This window comes from Falco peregrinus, chromosome 12 (genome assembly GCF_023634155.1).
Source record: "Falco peregrinus isolate bFalPer1 chromosome 12, bFalPer1.pri, whole genome shotgun sequence".
NCBI lineage: Eukaryota > Metazoa > Chordata > Aves > Falconiformes > Falconidae > Falco > Falco peregrinus.
Genome location: NC_073732.1, coordinates 17,281,196 through 17,298,259, shown reverse-complemented (window position 1 = coordinate 17,298,259; position 17,064 = coordinate 17,281,196). Strand labels below are relative to the sequence as shown.

Genomic DNA, 17,064 nt, shown 5'->3' with positions numbered 1-17,064 from the left:
TCACCTGTGCTGTTGCTCAGGAACTACAGTCAAATGTGTCCCCGTAAATCATCAGTGCTCCAGTAGTGTTAAATTCCCTGTAACCTGTCCCATTTCTCTATTACACCGCCTTGACTAGCCTTACACCCTCTTCTTCCTCCCCCTAAAGCCCAGCTTTCATCACACACTTGCCCAGCACCCTCAGAGGAATTCAGAGTGAGTCACGCAGGGCGCCTCTGGGGACTCTTACTGATGCAAACTTCCTCCTCCTCAAGGCAGCCTGTGGTTTGAATGCCACAACGCAGCCGGTACTTGTTAGCTGGAGCCTTTGCTGTGAAGTTGACAGCCAAGCTTGGTCTCTGGCCCAGGCACCCCCAACTTGCCACCTTCCTTCAGTGGGCTTTGGTGCAGGAGGGGAGACCAGGCTCAACCTCTTGGTAGTGTCAAACATGGGACCTGCTCATAGCCTTTCAGAGTGCTAGTCAATAGGGAGTGAGGGTTTTGGAGAAAAGGATTATCATCCATTCTTAAGGTGTATTCCAATCCAGGCAGGAGGCTGGCATCAACACATTAAATAAAGTGTTACATGGATGTTTATATACAAGATTAAAGTCCCCTGGTTCTTGGGATGGAATAGACTTCCATCACAAGAGCTTTACTAGCAGTCTGTCATCACCTGCTTCCAGAGCCTGCATTAAGAAACATAAGACGTGATGAATACGGCTCATTTATATTGTTTTGGTTTGGGCTTTCCCCCTCCCCCGGATAAGCCGTTGTCTTTAAAACATTATCTACCTTCTCCCTCTTCATATGGAAAAGAAAAATGTTTTTCTGGTGGTAATTACACAGTGCCGCATTGTGGACCTTTCATCCCATTACAGTAAGTGGGCAAACTACTGTCATTTACAAAAATGAAATAGGTGAGGAAATGGGAAAGTTTCTAGCACTCCTGGGCATAAATGCCAAGCTGACGTGGGAGAATAATTCCAACAGAAAGCAAAGTTTCCTGCTAGCAGTGAGTGCTGGTGCAGTTGTGCTCTGATGCAGGGATGGAGGAATGCCTACTCCCCATCAGGTGTTTCAGAAATAGAAGAATGTCAGTATTAATGGAGGGCTACAGACCCTTAACCTGTCTCTGCCCTTGCAGTTCAACTGAGACATGCTTCAGCTCTTCCTTGCTCTCAGTTTCAAAATCTCTTCCGTCTGTCTCTGTACTGCCTTGTTGTGGATCTGTTGGCAAGGTCAGGGTTTGAATACATTGAGATGTTTTTTCTCCAGTAGGAGTTTGCTGCCTTATTATTCCCCACCTCTGCACACACACTTTTTACGTTTCTCAAAACAGATTGATGCTCTTATTTGCCTGGGTTTTTTTGCTCATTTATAGTGATTCCTTATGGGAGGTTTACTCTCATGGGATGTTTGCCCTGAAGGTGTGATTGCAGGAGTAAGGTCTTTACCAGCGCATCAGAAAAAATGTGTTGCAGGTCACCAGGGAAGAGCTACCAGCGAGGTAGTAGAGTTTCTTGATTCCTTTGGTAGACTTGTTTGTGGGCTGTGGGCTAGAAGTTGAGTAGCTTGCTCTTACCTCCCTTTTCTTCGTATGTGGTGGTTGCCAGATGTTGCGGGGGGGGGGGGGGGGGGGGGTGTCAGCCTTTCTTCCACCTTCTGTGGAAGGTGGGTTGGACACCCTTGGAGGCCCAGAGAAATGGCTGGATGATGTTCCCCTCCAGCCACTGGCCCGGGCTGGTTTGGCAGCAATTTATTGCCGCCACCTGCTGACCAGGCAGAGGATTTCTCTGGCCTGGGTAGAGCTTGTGCATGGGGTGTCCCAATGAGCCCCCACCACCCTCTCCCCTGTTCAGCGGTCCCAGCAGGAGGGTGATAGGGCAGCAGGCAGAGGTCAAGGTGCCTACATAAAGCAGGAACACCAGGGGACAAATACAAGAATGGTCTTATTAGGGAAAGGTGGCACATGCCTTAACGTGAACACAACCATGGGTGAGGGCTGAGCTCGTCTGACTTTGGACTGCTGTGAACCTGTAGACGATCAAGTGGATCACGGGTGAGATCCAGTGCCCTGCAGGAAGAAGTCTGGATGAGATATAACCTCATATAACTACAGTGTTAAGTGTAACAGCAAAGAAATACTGCCAAACTGCGTGTCTTTAATGCATAGGAAGGCATGTAATTCAGATACTCTTCCAGAATAGAGGAAAATAGAGAGGCAAGAAATTTTACCTAATCCTAAACTCCAGAATTTCAAGTTTTCTTTTCTTTGATTTAGTGAAAAGACTTAAGCGTGATCTTCCATGTTTTTCAGAAACTATTTCCCACTACTAGCTGTTTAACAAAGATGTCCTTTCACACGGGTGTTTTTGGACAAGGGATTTAAATAAGACGTAAGCCAGACAAACAAGTATATTAGACAGGAGGATGCACAGTGCCTAATGGGACAGTGTCACTGGACTAAATCTTCATTTGGTGGCCAAATCGCAGGAAACCGTAGCACTTGCAGTGAGCCTCTGCCCTGGTTGCCTGAGCGCTGCTGTGCCTGGGGGGCTGGTGCTGGGTTACATGGCTGCCATGGTGGGAGCTGACTTCCGAAGCTCTCGCGAATCCTGGCCAGCTTTCTGCCCTTTAATGAGCCATGTGTAACGGTTGCCTTCTCTGCGGTCACTCCAGGCTTTCAACCAGTAGTGGTTAAGAGCAGAGCCAGGGACACAGACACCTTGGTAGTTTGCTTTGATCTAAGTTATTTCTTACGGCTTGGGAGCTGCTTTTAGGTCATCCCATTCTGCTGCCTCCTGCGTTGTTAAAGGAGCTCCTGTATCGGGGGCAAGTCCTCTAGGGACCCGAGGAATGCCATGTCTCCGTAGAGACAGTAATCTCATTTTCTCTCTTTCAAAACGCTTGTATTTTCACAGGAATGCATGGGTTTTCTTCTAATTGTTCTCCAGCGAGTCTCCCTTTATTCATGCATTTATCGCTTTTTAGTTTGTTTGTTTGGAGGCGGAGGAGAAAACTCCAAGGAGAGAGGAAACGCGGCGCATGGCAGTTCTGCTTGGCTGCCGCAGTGCCACCCCTCTCCTGTCAGAACAGGGAAAGGTTGCTATTCCCATTTTATAACGTGTGATCTCAGGTACATTCCTGCTTTCCTAAGCAGTTTGAGTTGCTCTGCAGATGTTACTGTAAAAGCCTTTTTCCACTTAACCCCTCGCTGCTCGACCTGACGCCCGAGCGGCCTCTCCTGCTGACGCTGCGGCTCTCTCTCCTTGCTCCCTAGGGCGCTGGGACCTTGAGCAGCTCCACCGTGACCACCCCATCCGTGTCCACCCCTGTCACTGGCCACAAGCGGATGATCATCCCTAACCAGCCTCCCCTCACCGCCACCAAGAAGTCCACTGCCAAGGGCCCAGGGCAGCCGGCGCCCATCCCGGTCACTCCGGTTGGCACTCTGAAGCCGCAGCCTGTGCCGGCCTCCTACGCCACGGCCTCCACCCCCAGCCGCCCGGCCTTCAACGTCCAGGTGAGGACCGCGCAGCCCAGCCCGCACTACCAGCCGCCCGGCCCGCAGCCCACGCACTACGGTAGCCTGGGGCCCGGCCAGCCCTACGCGCCGCCCGCCCGCCCGCCCGGCGCCCCGCAGTACGGCCCTCCGCAGCCCCACGGGCCCGACTACGGCTACGCCCCGCCGCCCCGCCCGGCCCTCGGAGCCTGCCTACGGCTATGCCCCTCCGCAGGGCCGCTACCAGGACCCCTACTACGGGGGGTATGGCGGGAGGAATGGCTCCGAAGCACCCTATGCGCCACAGAGCTCCTGGAAGGCCGAGCCGGTGTATCCTGCTAGTAACGCTGTGGGCCAGGCTCCTCCCGGGCTCTACCAGCCGCCTGGCACGAAGAAGACCTACATCACTGACCCGGTGCTGACCCCGCAGCCACCCACGCTGCATCAGAAGGTGGGTGACAGGGGTACGTGCTGCCCCCAGAGAGCCGCGCTGCTGAATATGGCTTGGGGACCCTTCCTGAAAGGCAGCGTGGGGGGTGAAATGGTGCCTGGGGGGGCTTGGGGCAGGTCTCCCTCTGTGCGGCTTCTTGAAAGCTGGAAATAGGGAATTCTCGCCTGCTTTGACAAGAGGCCTTTGTGGGGGCTTAGAAATGCTGTCAGCCTCAAAGGGTGAGACGGTGTCACATGCGGAGGCGCGGTGCCACCCCGCAGGCAGGAGGGAGGTTTCATCCCTCTGACATGCCATTACCCGAGGCGGTGGCTGGCCGTACCGCTGCACGGCATCGCTGCGCCGGGCTCTTTCCTTCTGGGCCCTCCCAAGATCAAAGGAGAGGCTGGGCGTGCGCTCCCGCTCCGTGTGCTTGTGGACACCTCTGCTTCACTGGAGAAATCCTTCCTCTTCTCAGGCGGATGGGAGGCGCAGCAGAGGCTGGTTTTGGTTGTGGTTCAAAGCGACTGCGGAGGTTGACCTCTGGTGTGTCGCTGTTCAAAAATCACTTATCACTGAAACCACATGGAAATGAGTTCCTACAGAGCTTAGCTCTGATTTCCCTCTCAGGTGATGGCGCGCTGGGTGGCCTCCATCCACTTGAACTGATGCCCGGACCTCATAAAGCAAAGCCAGTTTGAAATAGAAAGTTAAACTGGTCTGCCTGGTTTCTCTGCCCAAACTGACCCTGGCTGGCTTTTGTCTCTTCTGCTGGTGGCTGTCTCTAATGTGGCTCTGGGGGGACACAGGCACTTGAGCTTTGTGGGGTCCTTGTAGTGTATGACCAGCTTAGATTCCACCGAAGGGTAAGGACAGCCAAGCCCAAGCCAGGAGGCAGTGAAGCCATCGCTGCCCAGGCTCACCCTGGCTTGTCTTAGCACATCCCTTCTCTTCAGCTTGTGGGTGCTCACAGGGAAAGGGGAAGAAGCTTCTGACATGTAACAGAAAGTCTGTCCTTTTGGCATTTCCTTCGCTAGAAGCACACAGGCTATTTTCCCTGAATTCCACGTTTCCTGACAGTGGGAACTTTTGAAGGCAAAGGCTTTTCTCCAGGCAGTTCAGAGAAGGCAGTAAATCACAAAAGTCCTTGAAATATTATCTACTAGCAACTAAGAAACTGCTTTTTCTGTTTCTTCCCCTTCCTTACCAAGAAGCTAGGAGCAGGGAGAGAAATAATAAACTCTCTGCTCTGCAGGTACTCGGTATAGAGCTTAGATCGGAACGTAGTGAGCGACAACAAAATTTGCACATAGCCTTAACTGGTGTAAATTGTTGTGGTTCCAGCGGAGTCGCTGCGGAAATGCTGAGGTGCAGCAGATCCATATTTAGACTTTTATAGATATAAGTAGGCTTATATATATAAAAAATTTAGAAACTTTAGTTCAGTCAGCATCTCTATGGAAACGCAAATCATCTCAAACCACAAACAGCACAAGCCTGTTAGTCTCATTTGCATTACAAAGCTGGAGGGACAATTTAATTTAGCTGAAGTTTGGGGTTTCATGTATACATACAGATATTTTTATATATATTTATGTTTGTGTGTGTGCATGTGGCATTTGCAAATACACATGCAGAAATACTTCATATATATCTCTATAAAAATAATTTTAGTTCTTCTGTAAACAATCTATTACCTCTTAATGATAAATCCCTCCAGAACATTCATTCCCTTCCAGCCTGCTAAATATCTGCCGTATTACCTATTTCACTTTTGAACTTACAACTCTTCTCTAACATATTGGTGTCGGACTCTGCTTGATTGCTGCTTGTAACGTGTGTAGCTGAATTGGTGAAGGGTTGAAGGTGATCTTACAGTCTAACAGTAAATGCTCAGTAATAAAACACTGTATTCCTTGCCAGTGAAGCAGTCTTGTCCAGTTTTGCCGCATGCTCTTCTCTTCCTTTGCAGACTAACTCATTCATAAAATCAACTTTTAGAATTATTTTATTTAAAGGGAAAAAAAGGAAGGCTGTCTTAGAGCCAGATGTCTCGCAGGGAGAATTGTCACTGCAATTTGACTTCTTGGCTACCATGTGAATTTTGACGTATTTCCCTACTCACAGCTGGCTTCTGCATTTTGCTGTGCTTTGCCTTTTCAAGGTTGGTTTGAGGCCTTTCAGTTAGGGAAAGTGATTTAAGAAGCCAGGGTGAGAAGCAGGCATTAATACGTATCACACAGAATGCAAGATGACCTATAGGCATTTTTCTTCTTGCAAGGGAATTATCTTAAACTACAAAACAATTTCTAAATTTATTCCAAAAAGTGCATTCTTGATTTTGAATTCTCTTTGTGTGCAAAATGTTAAGGATGTTGTAACAAATCCACCTCAGCCTTTAAGTTCATGGTCCTTAATTCTAATACATACCACGGTGCATCAATGTGATAGGTAAAATTTTTTATTACATTTGTTTAGGGTTTTTAAGGGTAAAAAGAAAAAAAAAAAAAAAGGATGTTTATATTTTGCTAACTTCTGGTTAGGAAAAGGTTCATGGTATTGTGGTTCTGTGTTTTTCTGCTGCGTATTAATCATGTTGAAGTCACTGCTGATCCAAATAAATCTGGATCGGTATGGGAACAGCAAATAATCTGTACTGGTTCTTAAAGCCCACTGAGAACCACGAGTTTTACTCACACACAATGCTGCATTGCATTCTGCCTTGGGCAAGTTATGGAAGTGAGAGTCATGCATGTGAAACCTCTGTGAATTTTAGTCTTTTGTAGCACCCCATCTAGCATTAGTGCCCAAGTCCTAGTTAGGAAATGAACTGGTGGAATGCATGTCCTCATTTAAACCTTCTGTGCTTCAGGGGCGTTCCTGGCCAAAAACCTCAGGACCTTTCTCCTCTGGGTGGTAGGCGGTGGAGATTTCTGTAGGAGCAGCAATGGAGTTGTCAGAAGACTGTCACAGAAACGCGTGACACGACCAGCTACTGTTGTGCTTTTTGGCAGCAGTGCTGTGCTCGCTCAGACCAAGGCAAAATCTGAAGCCTGCTCTTAACTTCTCCCCTCCCAAAGGCTAGAGAGTAGAAGACCAGGGTGACTCATTAGGTATGCCTATTTGTGGCACCAGGATGTCCATAGCAGAAAACAAAAATGTTTCTGACATTGAAAATTCCTGCAAGTTTGCCCTGTGCCAAAACCAGAGTTGACAAAACTCCCACCACTGACCAGCTCAGGTATCATCAAATGTTTCTGTGCTGGACTGCTTAAGACACCAAATACCTTCATCAAGCTCTCATATTTTCAAATAAGTCTATGTCCTTTCACTGTGTTCGGTCATGTTTGAGTATTTTTGAGACACTGTTGTGTGTCTCCCAGATGACTTTGTGGACATTTCAGGGATCTCATGTGGCTCCTGGTGTATTTGAGGGTTGGCCAGGTGACACCTGGAAAGTCTGTTCTTCCTAGATCTCGGATCCCTTGATTCTCCTTTCTTCTTTCTCTTTCTGAATCTACTTGTAGGCCTGGGGAACCACATTCCTTTGTAAAGGGACCTGCACATTTTCAGCATGCAGACTGAGTGCCACCAAAATCACTTGAGACCGCTTGTGGTTTTGGTCCAGAATGGTGGAAAACTAAACAAAAACATTGATCTCTTGAGAGCTATCTGCTGATTCGTGGAGGACAAAAGTGCCTTGTAGCTCTTGATTTAGTACAGCATCCTAATCCATGCTCCTTTGCTGCAGTTTTCCTGGAAGGAGTAAGGGAGCAATGTCCCTTTGGTAGCTGTGTCTGTGCTCACTGACGTGAGGGTTCCATAACCCCATTAAGCCACACCAGCCACGAGTCCCGTTGTCCCAGTTTACACATGTACAGCCATCGGTGCTTATGGAGCATGACCTCCTCTTCAGGGAGCCCTGCAGTGTGGTGCACTGTTCTAGGTGAGTGCCACAGCAATTGAGTAGTGAGACAGCTGGAAATCAGGAGGTAAAATTAACGAGGCAGCTTACACTTTTGGCATGGTTTAGGTGGTGGTGGCCGCTCATGATTAACAGGCCTCGGCCACTGCATCGTTTCCACGCTGCTGGAGGTAGTGTTTCTTTGCTGCTTGCTGCAACCAGCGTCGACACGGTCTCGTGAAACTTGCAGTGCCCAAAAGGGGACTGTGACAGCTCACTGTTTTCTCATTTTACACAGCTTTTGTCAATTTTTCCACTGATTTAATACCTGTGATGGAGACATTTGCTTGGAAGTTTCATCTTTGCCTCAGAAACATCTGCTCACCAGTGTCCTTTGCTATGACTGATGCACTTCTTTTGTACTGGTTTAATAATTTTTACAGTCTGCCATCACTCACATAAAGTAGATACCTCCGGCACTTGCTTTTGAACTGAGACTAATGCTCTTGCTGTTTGCTGTTAATCTGGTGACTAGGAAATTTTTGTTCTCTGCAGATGAATAAATGCAATCTGCCAGATTCCCTTCTGCTGTCACAGGGATATATTCTTTCTTAGTGTTGCTTTTTGCTTGTGGCGAAAGGCAGGCGACCTGCTGTACACTAGCTGCCTCTCCCTGAGTGTCCTGTTCCCCAGACTCTCGTATCTCCACTCAAGTGTCCTCTTCCCAAAAGTCACATACCAAAAATTTCCACTGGATGGGATTCAGAGACAGTGTAAAGTGATGGTTGAAGTTGGTTTTCTGTCAGTGCGAGACAGTGGCTTCCCATAGTTCTAAAATGCGTAAATGAAGCAAAACCAAGTACTATGAAAAAGGCTTATTTAAAATTCTGCTTTGGCATTTAATGAATTAAAAAAGACAGAAAGTTAATCTAAAATGAAATAAAAGGTGAAATTCCAAAATTCAGAGTTGAATTTGCAATTTCAACGTGACATTTCAAAATTTCCAGATGAATATGCAGTTCCTTTCTACCCTGAGAATAGCAACAAATGTCAAAATGTTGACGTTCTTCATAAAACAGTAATTCCGAGTTCTAACCAGAACTAGCTGTATATCAGCTGCTGACTCTGTCATTGCTTCTGGGTGGATTAAATTAAATGCTGTTGCTTCTGTTAAAATGAAGAGGAGGGGAAGAAGGCAGTGGTATCTAACAACGAGATGAGAAGCTCAAAGTCAGGACTTGGTAGTACTCTGTGGCATTGAGAATGATCTTTTCCTCTTCAAGATATTATAAATCTCTGCATCAAAACCTTTGTGGATTTGTTCAGGATTTTCAGGCGAAAAAGCGCTGGCAAGAGGTGCAAAGAGGTGCTTTCAGAACAGTATGCTTATCCTGACTGCAGGAATGCAACACAGTCTGGTTTATACCCTAAACTTTTGAAAAGAGCCAAATTCTCAGATTGAAATGTGTTTAACATTTTCTTTTCAGAACTTTACTCTTGTTCTTTGTATTGTATTTTTATTATTTAAGGATTCCATATACTAGCAGGAGCCAGGTAACTATTTGTCATTTTGTCAGATTTGTCTCTTAGGAATCATATATTTGAGTTGCTTTCCTGAAACAGAGAAACAACAAGTTGCCAAACAATTACCTTGAAGTAAAAAATAACAGGTAGCCTGCAGTTCCAGGAGTAAGTCAGGTCAACTGAGAAACTAACTGAAATTTGCAGCTTCAGGACGCAGCTTTTGCAGCTTTAGCCTGTAGTCAGCCACAATGGGTTAGTAATATAAGAGGAATAATTGAAAAAGAGGCTTTTGTTATAATACCTGGATGTTCTTTCTTGCTCCTTCTTAAAATAAGCTGAGGACAATGCCTCCATACATGATAAGGCATAGGGCAACCTTGAAGTTAAGGGCTCTGTATCTGTGATGTTTAACTCTTGGTAACCAAGTGTATACCTTGACAGATACTGCCAGGTCATGTTACAGTCTAACAGATATGAATTCTGTATCTGAGGCCATAAAGTGTAGTGACTGTGTATTTACCTATAGGTGGAAAGGAACATCTGATGGGGAAGCTGTCTGATTTTCAAGCAGTGGTGCTTGCCTGAACCCTGGGGCTGGCTGAGCGTAGGTCTCCAGTGGGCAGTCTGCTCTGTAGCACAGTGAGGCAGGGATGGTTGGCCTTGCTATCGGTTTACAGCTTTCAGTTCAAAAAGCAGCACCCATAAAATTGAGTGCCACTTAATTAATTCACAGGCATACTCTGGCTGTTGTGTGTGATGGTGCTGCTGATTACTGGAGGAGCTGTTTCCTTCCATTTTAAAATACACTCGAGTCCAACCACATCGTAATTCTTCCAAAGCCAAGGCACCAGAGCATGCGGTGAAGCTATCAAATAACCTCTGTGTCGTTGTGAAGTTTATTGCAATGAAGCTAGGACATGAATGGGTAGGGAAACTTGTCCAAGCTTAGGCACTAATCAGTAAGGAGAGCTGGGGAGAACAAGGAGACATGGAGCATTTTGGTGTCACCCGATGGCTCTTTTGTTCCAGTTGAGAATGGATCTGGCTGCCCTGTTGGTGTGCAACTCTTTGAGCTTATGACCCAATGGTAGTGCCAGTGGTAAGACAAGGAATTGCTCACATCATAGTGATAATTTGAGTGATGTGATATTTTGATCATGTCATTTGGTGTGGATCATCCTACATTTGGCTGATTTTCCCACTGACCTCTGTGAAGCATATTGGTGGTCTTAATCCAGTTCTTAATGGCACATGTACACATATTACAGTAATGGTTTGTTACTAAAGCACCACGTTGTGTAGGGAGCTGTGCACAATTTAAAAGCTGATTCATTTCTCCATGGTTAGGTATGGTTGTCCACAACTAGACTCTGGAGCCCAGTACTTCTATGAGCAGGCAAGCTGGAAAATGGTCATGGTGTATAGTAAGCAGTTCAAGCCACATAGGATCCCACCTAAAATAGATACTCAGTTACAAAGAGTAGAAAGTAGTCTATAATGGCTGCTGTTACAATATTTTTTTCCTCCAAAAGTAATGGTAAGAAATAGTTTGTAATATATGGTTACATTTACTGAACATAAATGTTCTGGTACTAAACTTACATAGGCCACCACATAATGGACTTCCTGTTAAGATTTACCTCTGAATAGCTATAAAAAACCAGAATATAGTAAATTAAATAGCAGCCTTTGCAAAAAAATAAAGTGGTTTTTTTTAAAAAAAAAAAAAAAAAAAGCTTTCCTATCACAAGCTGAAGGAATTCCTGCAAGGCAAACAGAATCTGCAATTATACTGACAGTTTTGTTCTTAAATGAAAATAATAGTGAATTATAAAGCTTTAGAATTGTTTTCACAACAATATTTTGTTTTTATAACTCATACTATTTCACTTAGTAGCTGTCTGGCTCCAGAGCAAGTTACATAACATGATATCATGAATATGGTGCCTCAACTTTTTGTCTAGGGAATAAATTTAAGGGCTCTAAACTTTCCAATCATATTTTCTTCTTTGTTCCAGACGCAGTGTATTCTCTCTGCTTGAAAAAACATGAGATGAACTGTGTCTTGCTTCTAGCAGAGCAGTATTCGTATGCTTCTTTATCCACACTAATAGGGCAGTGACTTAGTTTTACATGGATCCTCAAAATAGTCCAGACTGAAATGTGCTGTCTGAAGTCAGCTACATAAAACAAATCAGAATAGCAGAGCTGCTGCGTATTAGCTGATCAATCTAGCATTAGCAAGGATTTTCCATGCTGTGGTTTAGCACCAGCACAGACGGATGAATTATTACTACTGTCAGTATCACTCATCCCCCCCAATTAAATCTTTTTCTAAACAAACATACGAAATTTCCTCAAATGAATTGGCCGTAACTTAAACTGACATATTAAGATTACTTTAGTCATCAGTAAAATGGAGCCACACCTGAGCTATAGTACAACAGATTATCTATAATAAATTTTATCCCATTATTGCATAGTTAGACTCATGTTTTACCAACATCTGAAGGATATTTTTTGCAGAGGTTTTCTCCAGCTTTGTGAGAGCTGGTCACTCATTAAATGAATCGCCGTCTTTTCTGTTGCTGCTGTGAGGGAGCTTGAAGTGAAAAGTCATGGCTTTTTTAGGGGAAAAAATTGCCTAAGTGGGCAAGGAAGCACTTGCTGTGTATATGCCACTGATGGATTCCTTCTAGGCTGTCACCAGGAAGCCCGGTGAGGTTTATTTTTCAATCTTAAGTCAGATGACAGAAGAAATCTCTGTGAGGAAGTGCCCTGTAACATTTGTACTCTTGTAAACCTCAAGTTTGTGAATCTTGTGTTCCCCAGGTCTGATGGTCAGCACCAGAGACGTTCTTCTGTTTCCTTTGCTGCATCAAAGTCCTTTCTCCCTCCTGTTAAGCAACACTTACTTGTGACCTCTCTTCCCCCAGGCTGCATCCCAAGAACATGCTTTAGAAACACATATCTTGCATAGTCTCATTTGAATACTTCAGTTAAAACTTTTTCCTCAACCGTTTGCCTGAACTGCATTTCCCGTAATCTAGATCTTTCATGACTTCTATGTGTTTCCACATCATTTTCCCTGAGGGCGCTTGTCCCTCAAGGCTTAAAGTTAAAACTGGGGTTTTTGCTGCTGTTGAATTTCCAGATCACTGAGCAAGTGGTGGATGACTCTTTCTAGTAGATTTTTAAGTACAAAGAAACAGTACAGTTATATTGCAGGCAAACATGGTCCTGTAGATGACAAAAGTTGTTGAAAATGCATGTGCTTGTGTTTGTTTCTTTGTGAGATTGCTCACCAATAAATATGTCTAAATAGAGTTTTCAAATCTGAACAACTTGCCACCCACCTTTCTATACCCTTTCACCATCAGGTTACCTTCTGGTGAATACATACAGCACAGCGATTAAAACCATGTGTCATTAAAAGATTAAGTCAGCATAAATTTAAACAACATGAATATAAGAAAGGTAAAAGGATAAAGACAACTGGAAGCTCAGTTCTGTGTGACACGCTTTTGAATAAACAACATTATATTCCACAGTCAATTATCCAAAAAGTACAATGTGTTCTGTTGCCAAAAAAAGGTTGTCAGATAGAAGTGGTTAGTCAAAAGGACACAGGCACTGGAGTGAGCATTAGTCTATTGTACTCAGTATAATATTATATAAACAGGGCTGTTTGTTGCTGCCTTGGTTTTTGGTTGGGTTTTTTTGACCACAGGTGAGATTACGCAGTTATGCAGCTTTTTAATATTATTTCGTAAACATCTAATTGCAGGCTTCAGCAAAAGGCATTGCTAGAGAAATCAAATAAGGTATGCTCTGTGCAGCCTAATATAAGGCTTCCAATACAAAAGTGGAAAAACAAGTCATTAGTTACAACCATCCAACGGAAGAGGTCTAATGGGAGCCACAGGATAAACATTCCGTTTTATTATGTCTTCGTTATATGTTTTGCAAGACTCCGTAGTTATAAATTAAAATTGCTTTTTGCAGCAGTGGCCGTAAAAAGTTCAAAATCTGTGAATGTACCTATTATTTTTATTTATATCACAGCAGGCTGCTAGCAAAATTAACTTTTTTCCCTCCTGTTTGTTAGTTAAAAGATGGAAAATGCATACAAATGCATATCTGCAGGCAGCACTCAAAAACACACACACACCCCCTTTTTTTTAAAAATCAAGATGACATCAATTTAAAGTGGGAGAGAAGAGGGGCAGGGGTACCCGAACATCTCAGATAAAATTAACTTCTTCACAATTACACAAGTTGGTAGGATCTAGTGTTTGTTTAGAAATTTAAACTAATGCTAGCAAAAGTGTCCAGACTATGTACTTTGACAGGTGAGATGGGTTTATACCTGAGACCATGTCACTGACAAAGCAAAAGACTTTCCAGGGCTCTTCTCCAGTTGAACTGGCAGTCTTGAAGACCCTGATTACCAGCAGAACAAGCAGTGTTAGAACAGGTTTTTCCCATGCTGTCTCCTGCCTTCTGAGCAGGCAGGAGACGTGCTGCTGCGTGAGGGAATGAGGTCAACCTCTGACTCTCGACCCCAGACTCTTCTCTGAACTTTCCAGCAAAACAATTAATTTGTTTGTTTGTTTATTTCGGCTTTCGGAAGTCCACCACCCCAAGGTAACAAACACCCAGAACAAGAGATATGTGGAATGGAAGTTTGTGGTGGCTGCAAGCATTCGTTTCTCCTTTTGAAAAGGATACAAGGGGCATGCAGTCGTAAACCCTCATCAACCCTTCTGCTGCCATTTAGGAGTTAATCATTAACTGTGGGACCATAGACGGCTGCTTCTCTGGAGGACAGGCTATCCCCTACCTGTACAGTAGGTTGCTGGTTTTCACCTTGCAAACGCCAAGCATCAGCAAATTACTTGTGAGCTGTACTTCCCCCTGATGTATGAAAGCCTGTTGTCAGAAGCTTTAATTCATTATGTGGAGGCCTGCACATCCAAGGGCCGGGGGGGGGGGGGTAATGGTATGCAAAGTAAAAAAGGCGAAAAACCACTGCCCTAGGGACTTTCCTACTCTTTCACGTTAGCATTCCCCATGGGCCATTGAGGAGGCAAGCAAAGGTGGTCTCACTTGGGCTGGGAATTCCTGCTGTAGGCAGGGATGAAGTTCATGACCATCTTTGTCCATGGACTGGATAGAAAGAGCCTCCAGGCAGGGACCACAGCACATCACTAGGATGGATCAGACCAATGGAAAAAATAATACGTGCTTCTGAGTCTACACAGGGTTGCTGCTGCTGCTCCCTGGTTATCACCATTCTAATTTTGCTAGTGTTGCTTAATAATTGTTCTAAATACTAGATAATGCCAAGAAATCAATACCATGGGACCTAATCAGTTTTCTATCATCAGGAAATTTAAAAAGAGCAGGTTTAGTGCTGTGGGACCATTTTTAGAGTAGAAACCTGAATTTTTCTACACAAGCAGAGTTCCTGCAAACTTCACCTCCCACTGTGCTGACAGTTTCTGAGAAATTATTTTATTTCCCATTTTAGATGTTGGACAGTGACTCAGTATGCCCTGGAAATACTATCATTCTAGCAATTTTCTCATGTGGTAGCTCAGCTTAATGTCAGAGAAATGGGTAGTTATGAGTCCAGACACTGTAACGTCAGACTTAGGTTCTAAAAATAAATGTTTGGTTAACTTTTAGTTGTCAACAACTTTTCTACTGCCACACATGCTAGAAAATGGAATAAATGGCCTCATGCAGTTCCAGGCACGCTCTGTGGTCAACAGAAGTATCTATAGAAGATTAAATATGCTGGTAATGCAGATAAGACATGTAATGTGTAGCCCTGCTGTACAGAAGTTTGGGAGCAGAAGAGTTAACTGTTTACTAAGAAGAGCAAGTGAGCAAGTGCAGGTCAAGATAGGCTTTGCTAGTATGCCTGGTTTCTCAAATGTTTCCTTTCTGGCTCTAGGCTAGGTAGTTTAACCTTTTTCCCCTCTTAGTTTCCTCTGTAAAACAGGTATAATGTTTGCCTCCTGTATCACAGTGGGGGTTTTGAGACTTGATTGTCTGCAAAGTAGTTTTAAAGTCTATAAATGCAAAGTATTATTCCTATTTTCTATGTGAAAGGCAATTGAAATCATGTGCAGAGCCTCTCACAGCAGGCACAGTGGTTATTTGCAATGAAGGATATTTCTGCACCTTTGTATGGAAGTGAAGAAAAGACCTCTCTTAAATCTGTGGCTATTAAAACCAGTTCACTTTTAGCATTTACATAGTGTTTTATATTTTCAGAGCCCTCTTAAGAATCTTAACTAAATTCTTCACAAAGCCTCCGAAAGGCGTACGGAAATATCATGGGTTTATGGTCATTTCCCCATACTCACAAAGGCAGAAAGTAACTTAGCCAGGCTCACATGGGTAGCAGCCACTTGGCTTTCTCCTCCATTGATCTGCATCTTGATGCAGTGACAAAGGGATAGCTAGGTACCTGTGCTGAGGAGATAAAAAGGTTGCCTGAGAGGTGCAGAATGAATTAATTAACTAAGTCACATGGTTTTAAGGATGAGTTAGCTTTAGGACAGTGAGATACATAAATGCTAGCCTTGAGGAACCATGCAGTGTTCTAACCTTGTCTGGATCTAAGGGCTTTGGAGGCATTTGGGATGAATGTGGCCCACTCATCTGCTTAGAGTGGGAATAGACGGTGTCTTGCCATGGTGTAAGTCCCTGTTTTATTTTGTTGCCAAGCATGGGAAAGGCCAGTGAGACCAAGCATGACTCCTAGCATCTTGGGCTTTTCTGTTACTGAAGCATCTGCATGCTGCAGATGCACTTGGGTCACGACAATCCCCCGCAGCAGCGCAGGCTTGGGAAGGAGTGGCTGGGAAGCTGCCTGATGGGAAAGGACCTGGCGGTGCTGGTCAATAGCTGGCTGAACATGAGCCACCAGTGTGCCAAGGTGGCACATAGCATCCTGGCTTGTATCCGAAACTGCGTGCCCAGCAGGATAAGGAGAGTGATTGACCCCCTGCACCGGGCACTGGTGAGGCTACAGCTCAAATCCTGTGTTCAGCTTGGGGCCACTCACTTCAAGAGGGATGGCAGCGGTGCTGGAGTGTGTCCAGAGAAGGGCAACGGAGCTGGTGAAGGGTCTGGAGCACAAGTGTTATGAGCAGCAGCTGAGAGAACAAGGGCTGTTTAGCCTGGAGAAGAGGAAGCTCAGGGGGGACCTTATTGCTCTCTGCAGCCACCTGAAGGGAGGTTGTAGGCAGGTGGGTGTCAGTGTCTTCTACCAGGTAACAAGCAACAGGACAAGAGGAGACAGCCTCGAGTTGCAGCAGGGGAAGTTTCGATTGGATGTTAGGAAAAACTTCTTCACTGAAAGCGTAGTCAAGCATTGGAACATGCTACCCAGGGATGTGGTGGAATCACCAACCTTGGAGGTGTTTAAAAAATGCATCGATGTAGTGCTTAGCAACATGGTTTAGTGATGGACTTGGCAGTCCTGGGTTAACGGTTGGACTTTATGATCTCTAAGGTCTTTTCCGACCCACATGATTCCATGATTCTTTGTTTCATGGTGAACCAGATGCAAAGAATGTGGGAAGTGAGGAAGAGGATAACTCACTGCCCAGTGCTCAGGATTGTTCAACCAGTTTCCTTTGGTGTTCAATCTGGGATGGCTCGTCAGACATTTGGTGGCCACGTTATGCTCCATTTGGTTTTAGAAGG

At 44.8% G+C, this 17,064-nt stretch overlaps 1 protein-coding gene across 1 annotated transcript in view; it reads left to right on the top strand.

Annotated features, from left to right (window-relative positions):
- LPP (LIM domain containing preferred translocation partner in lipoma) overlaps positions 1-17,064 on the top strand; it is a 355,264-nt gene that overhangs the window by 218,057 nt on the left and 120,143 nt on the right. Inside the window, 2 exon segments of the mRNA XM_055816821.1 lie at positions 3,263-3,673; positions 3,675-3,935. Coding sequence (XP_055672796.1) covers positions 3,263-3,673; positions 3,675-3,935 — 672 coding nt within the window.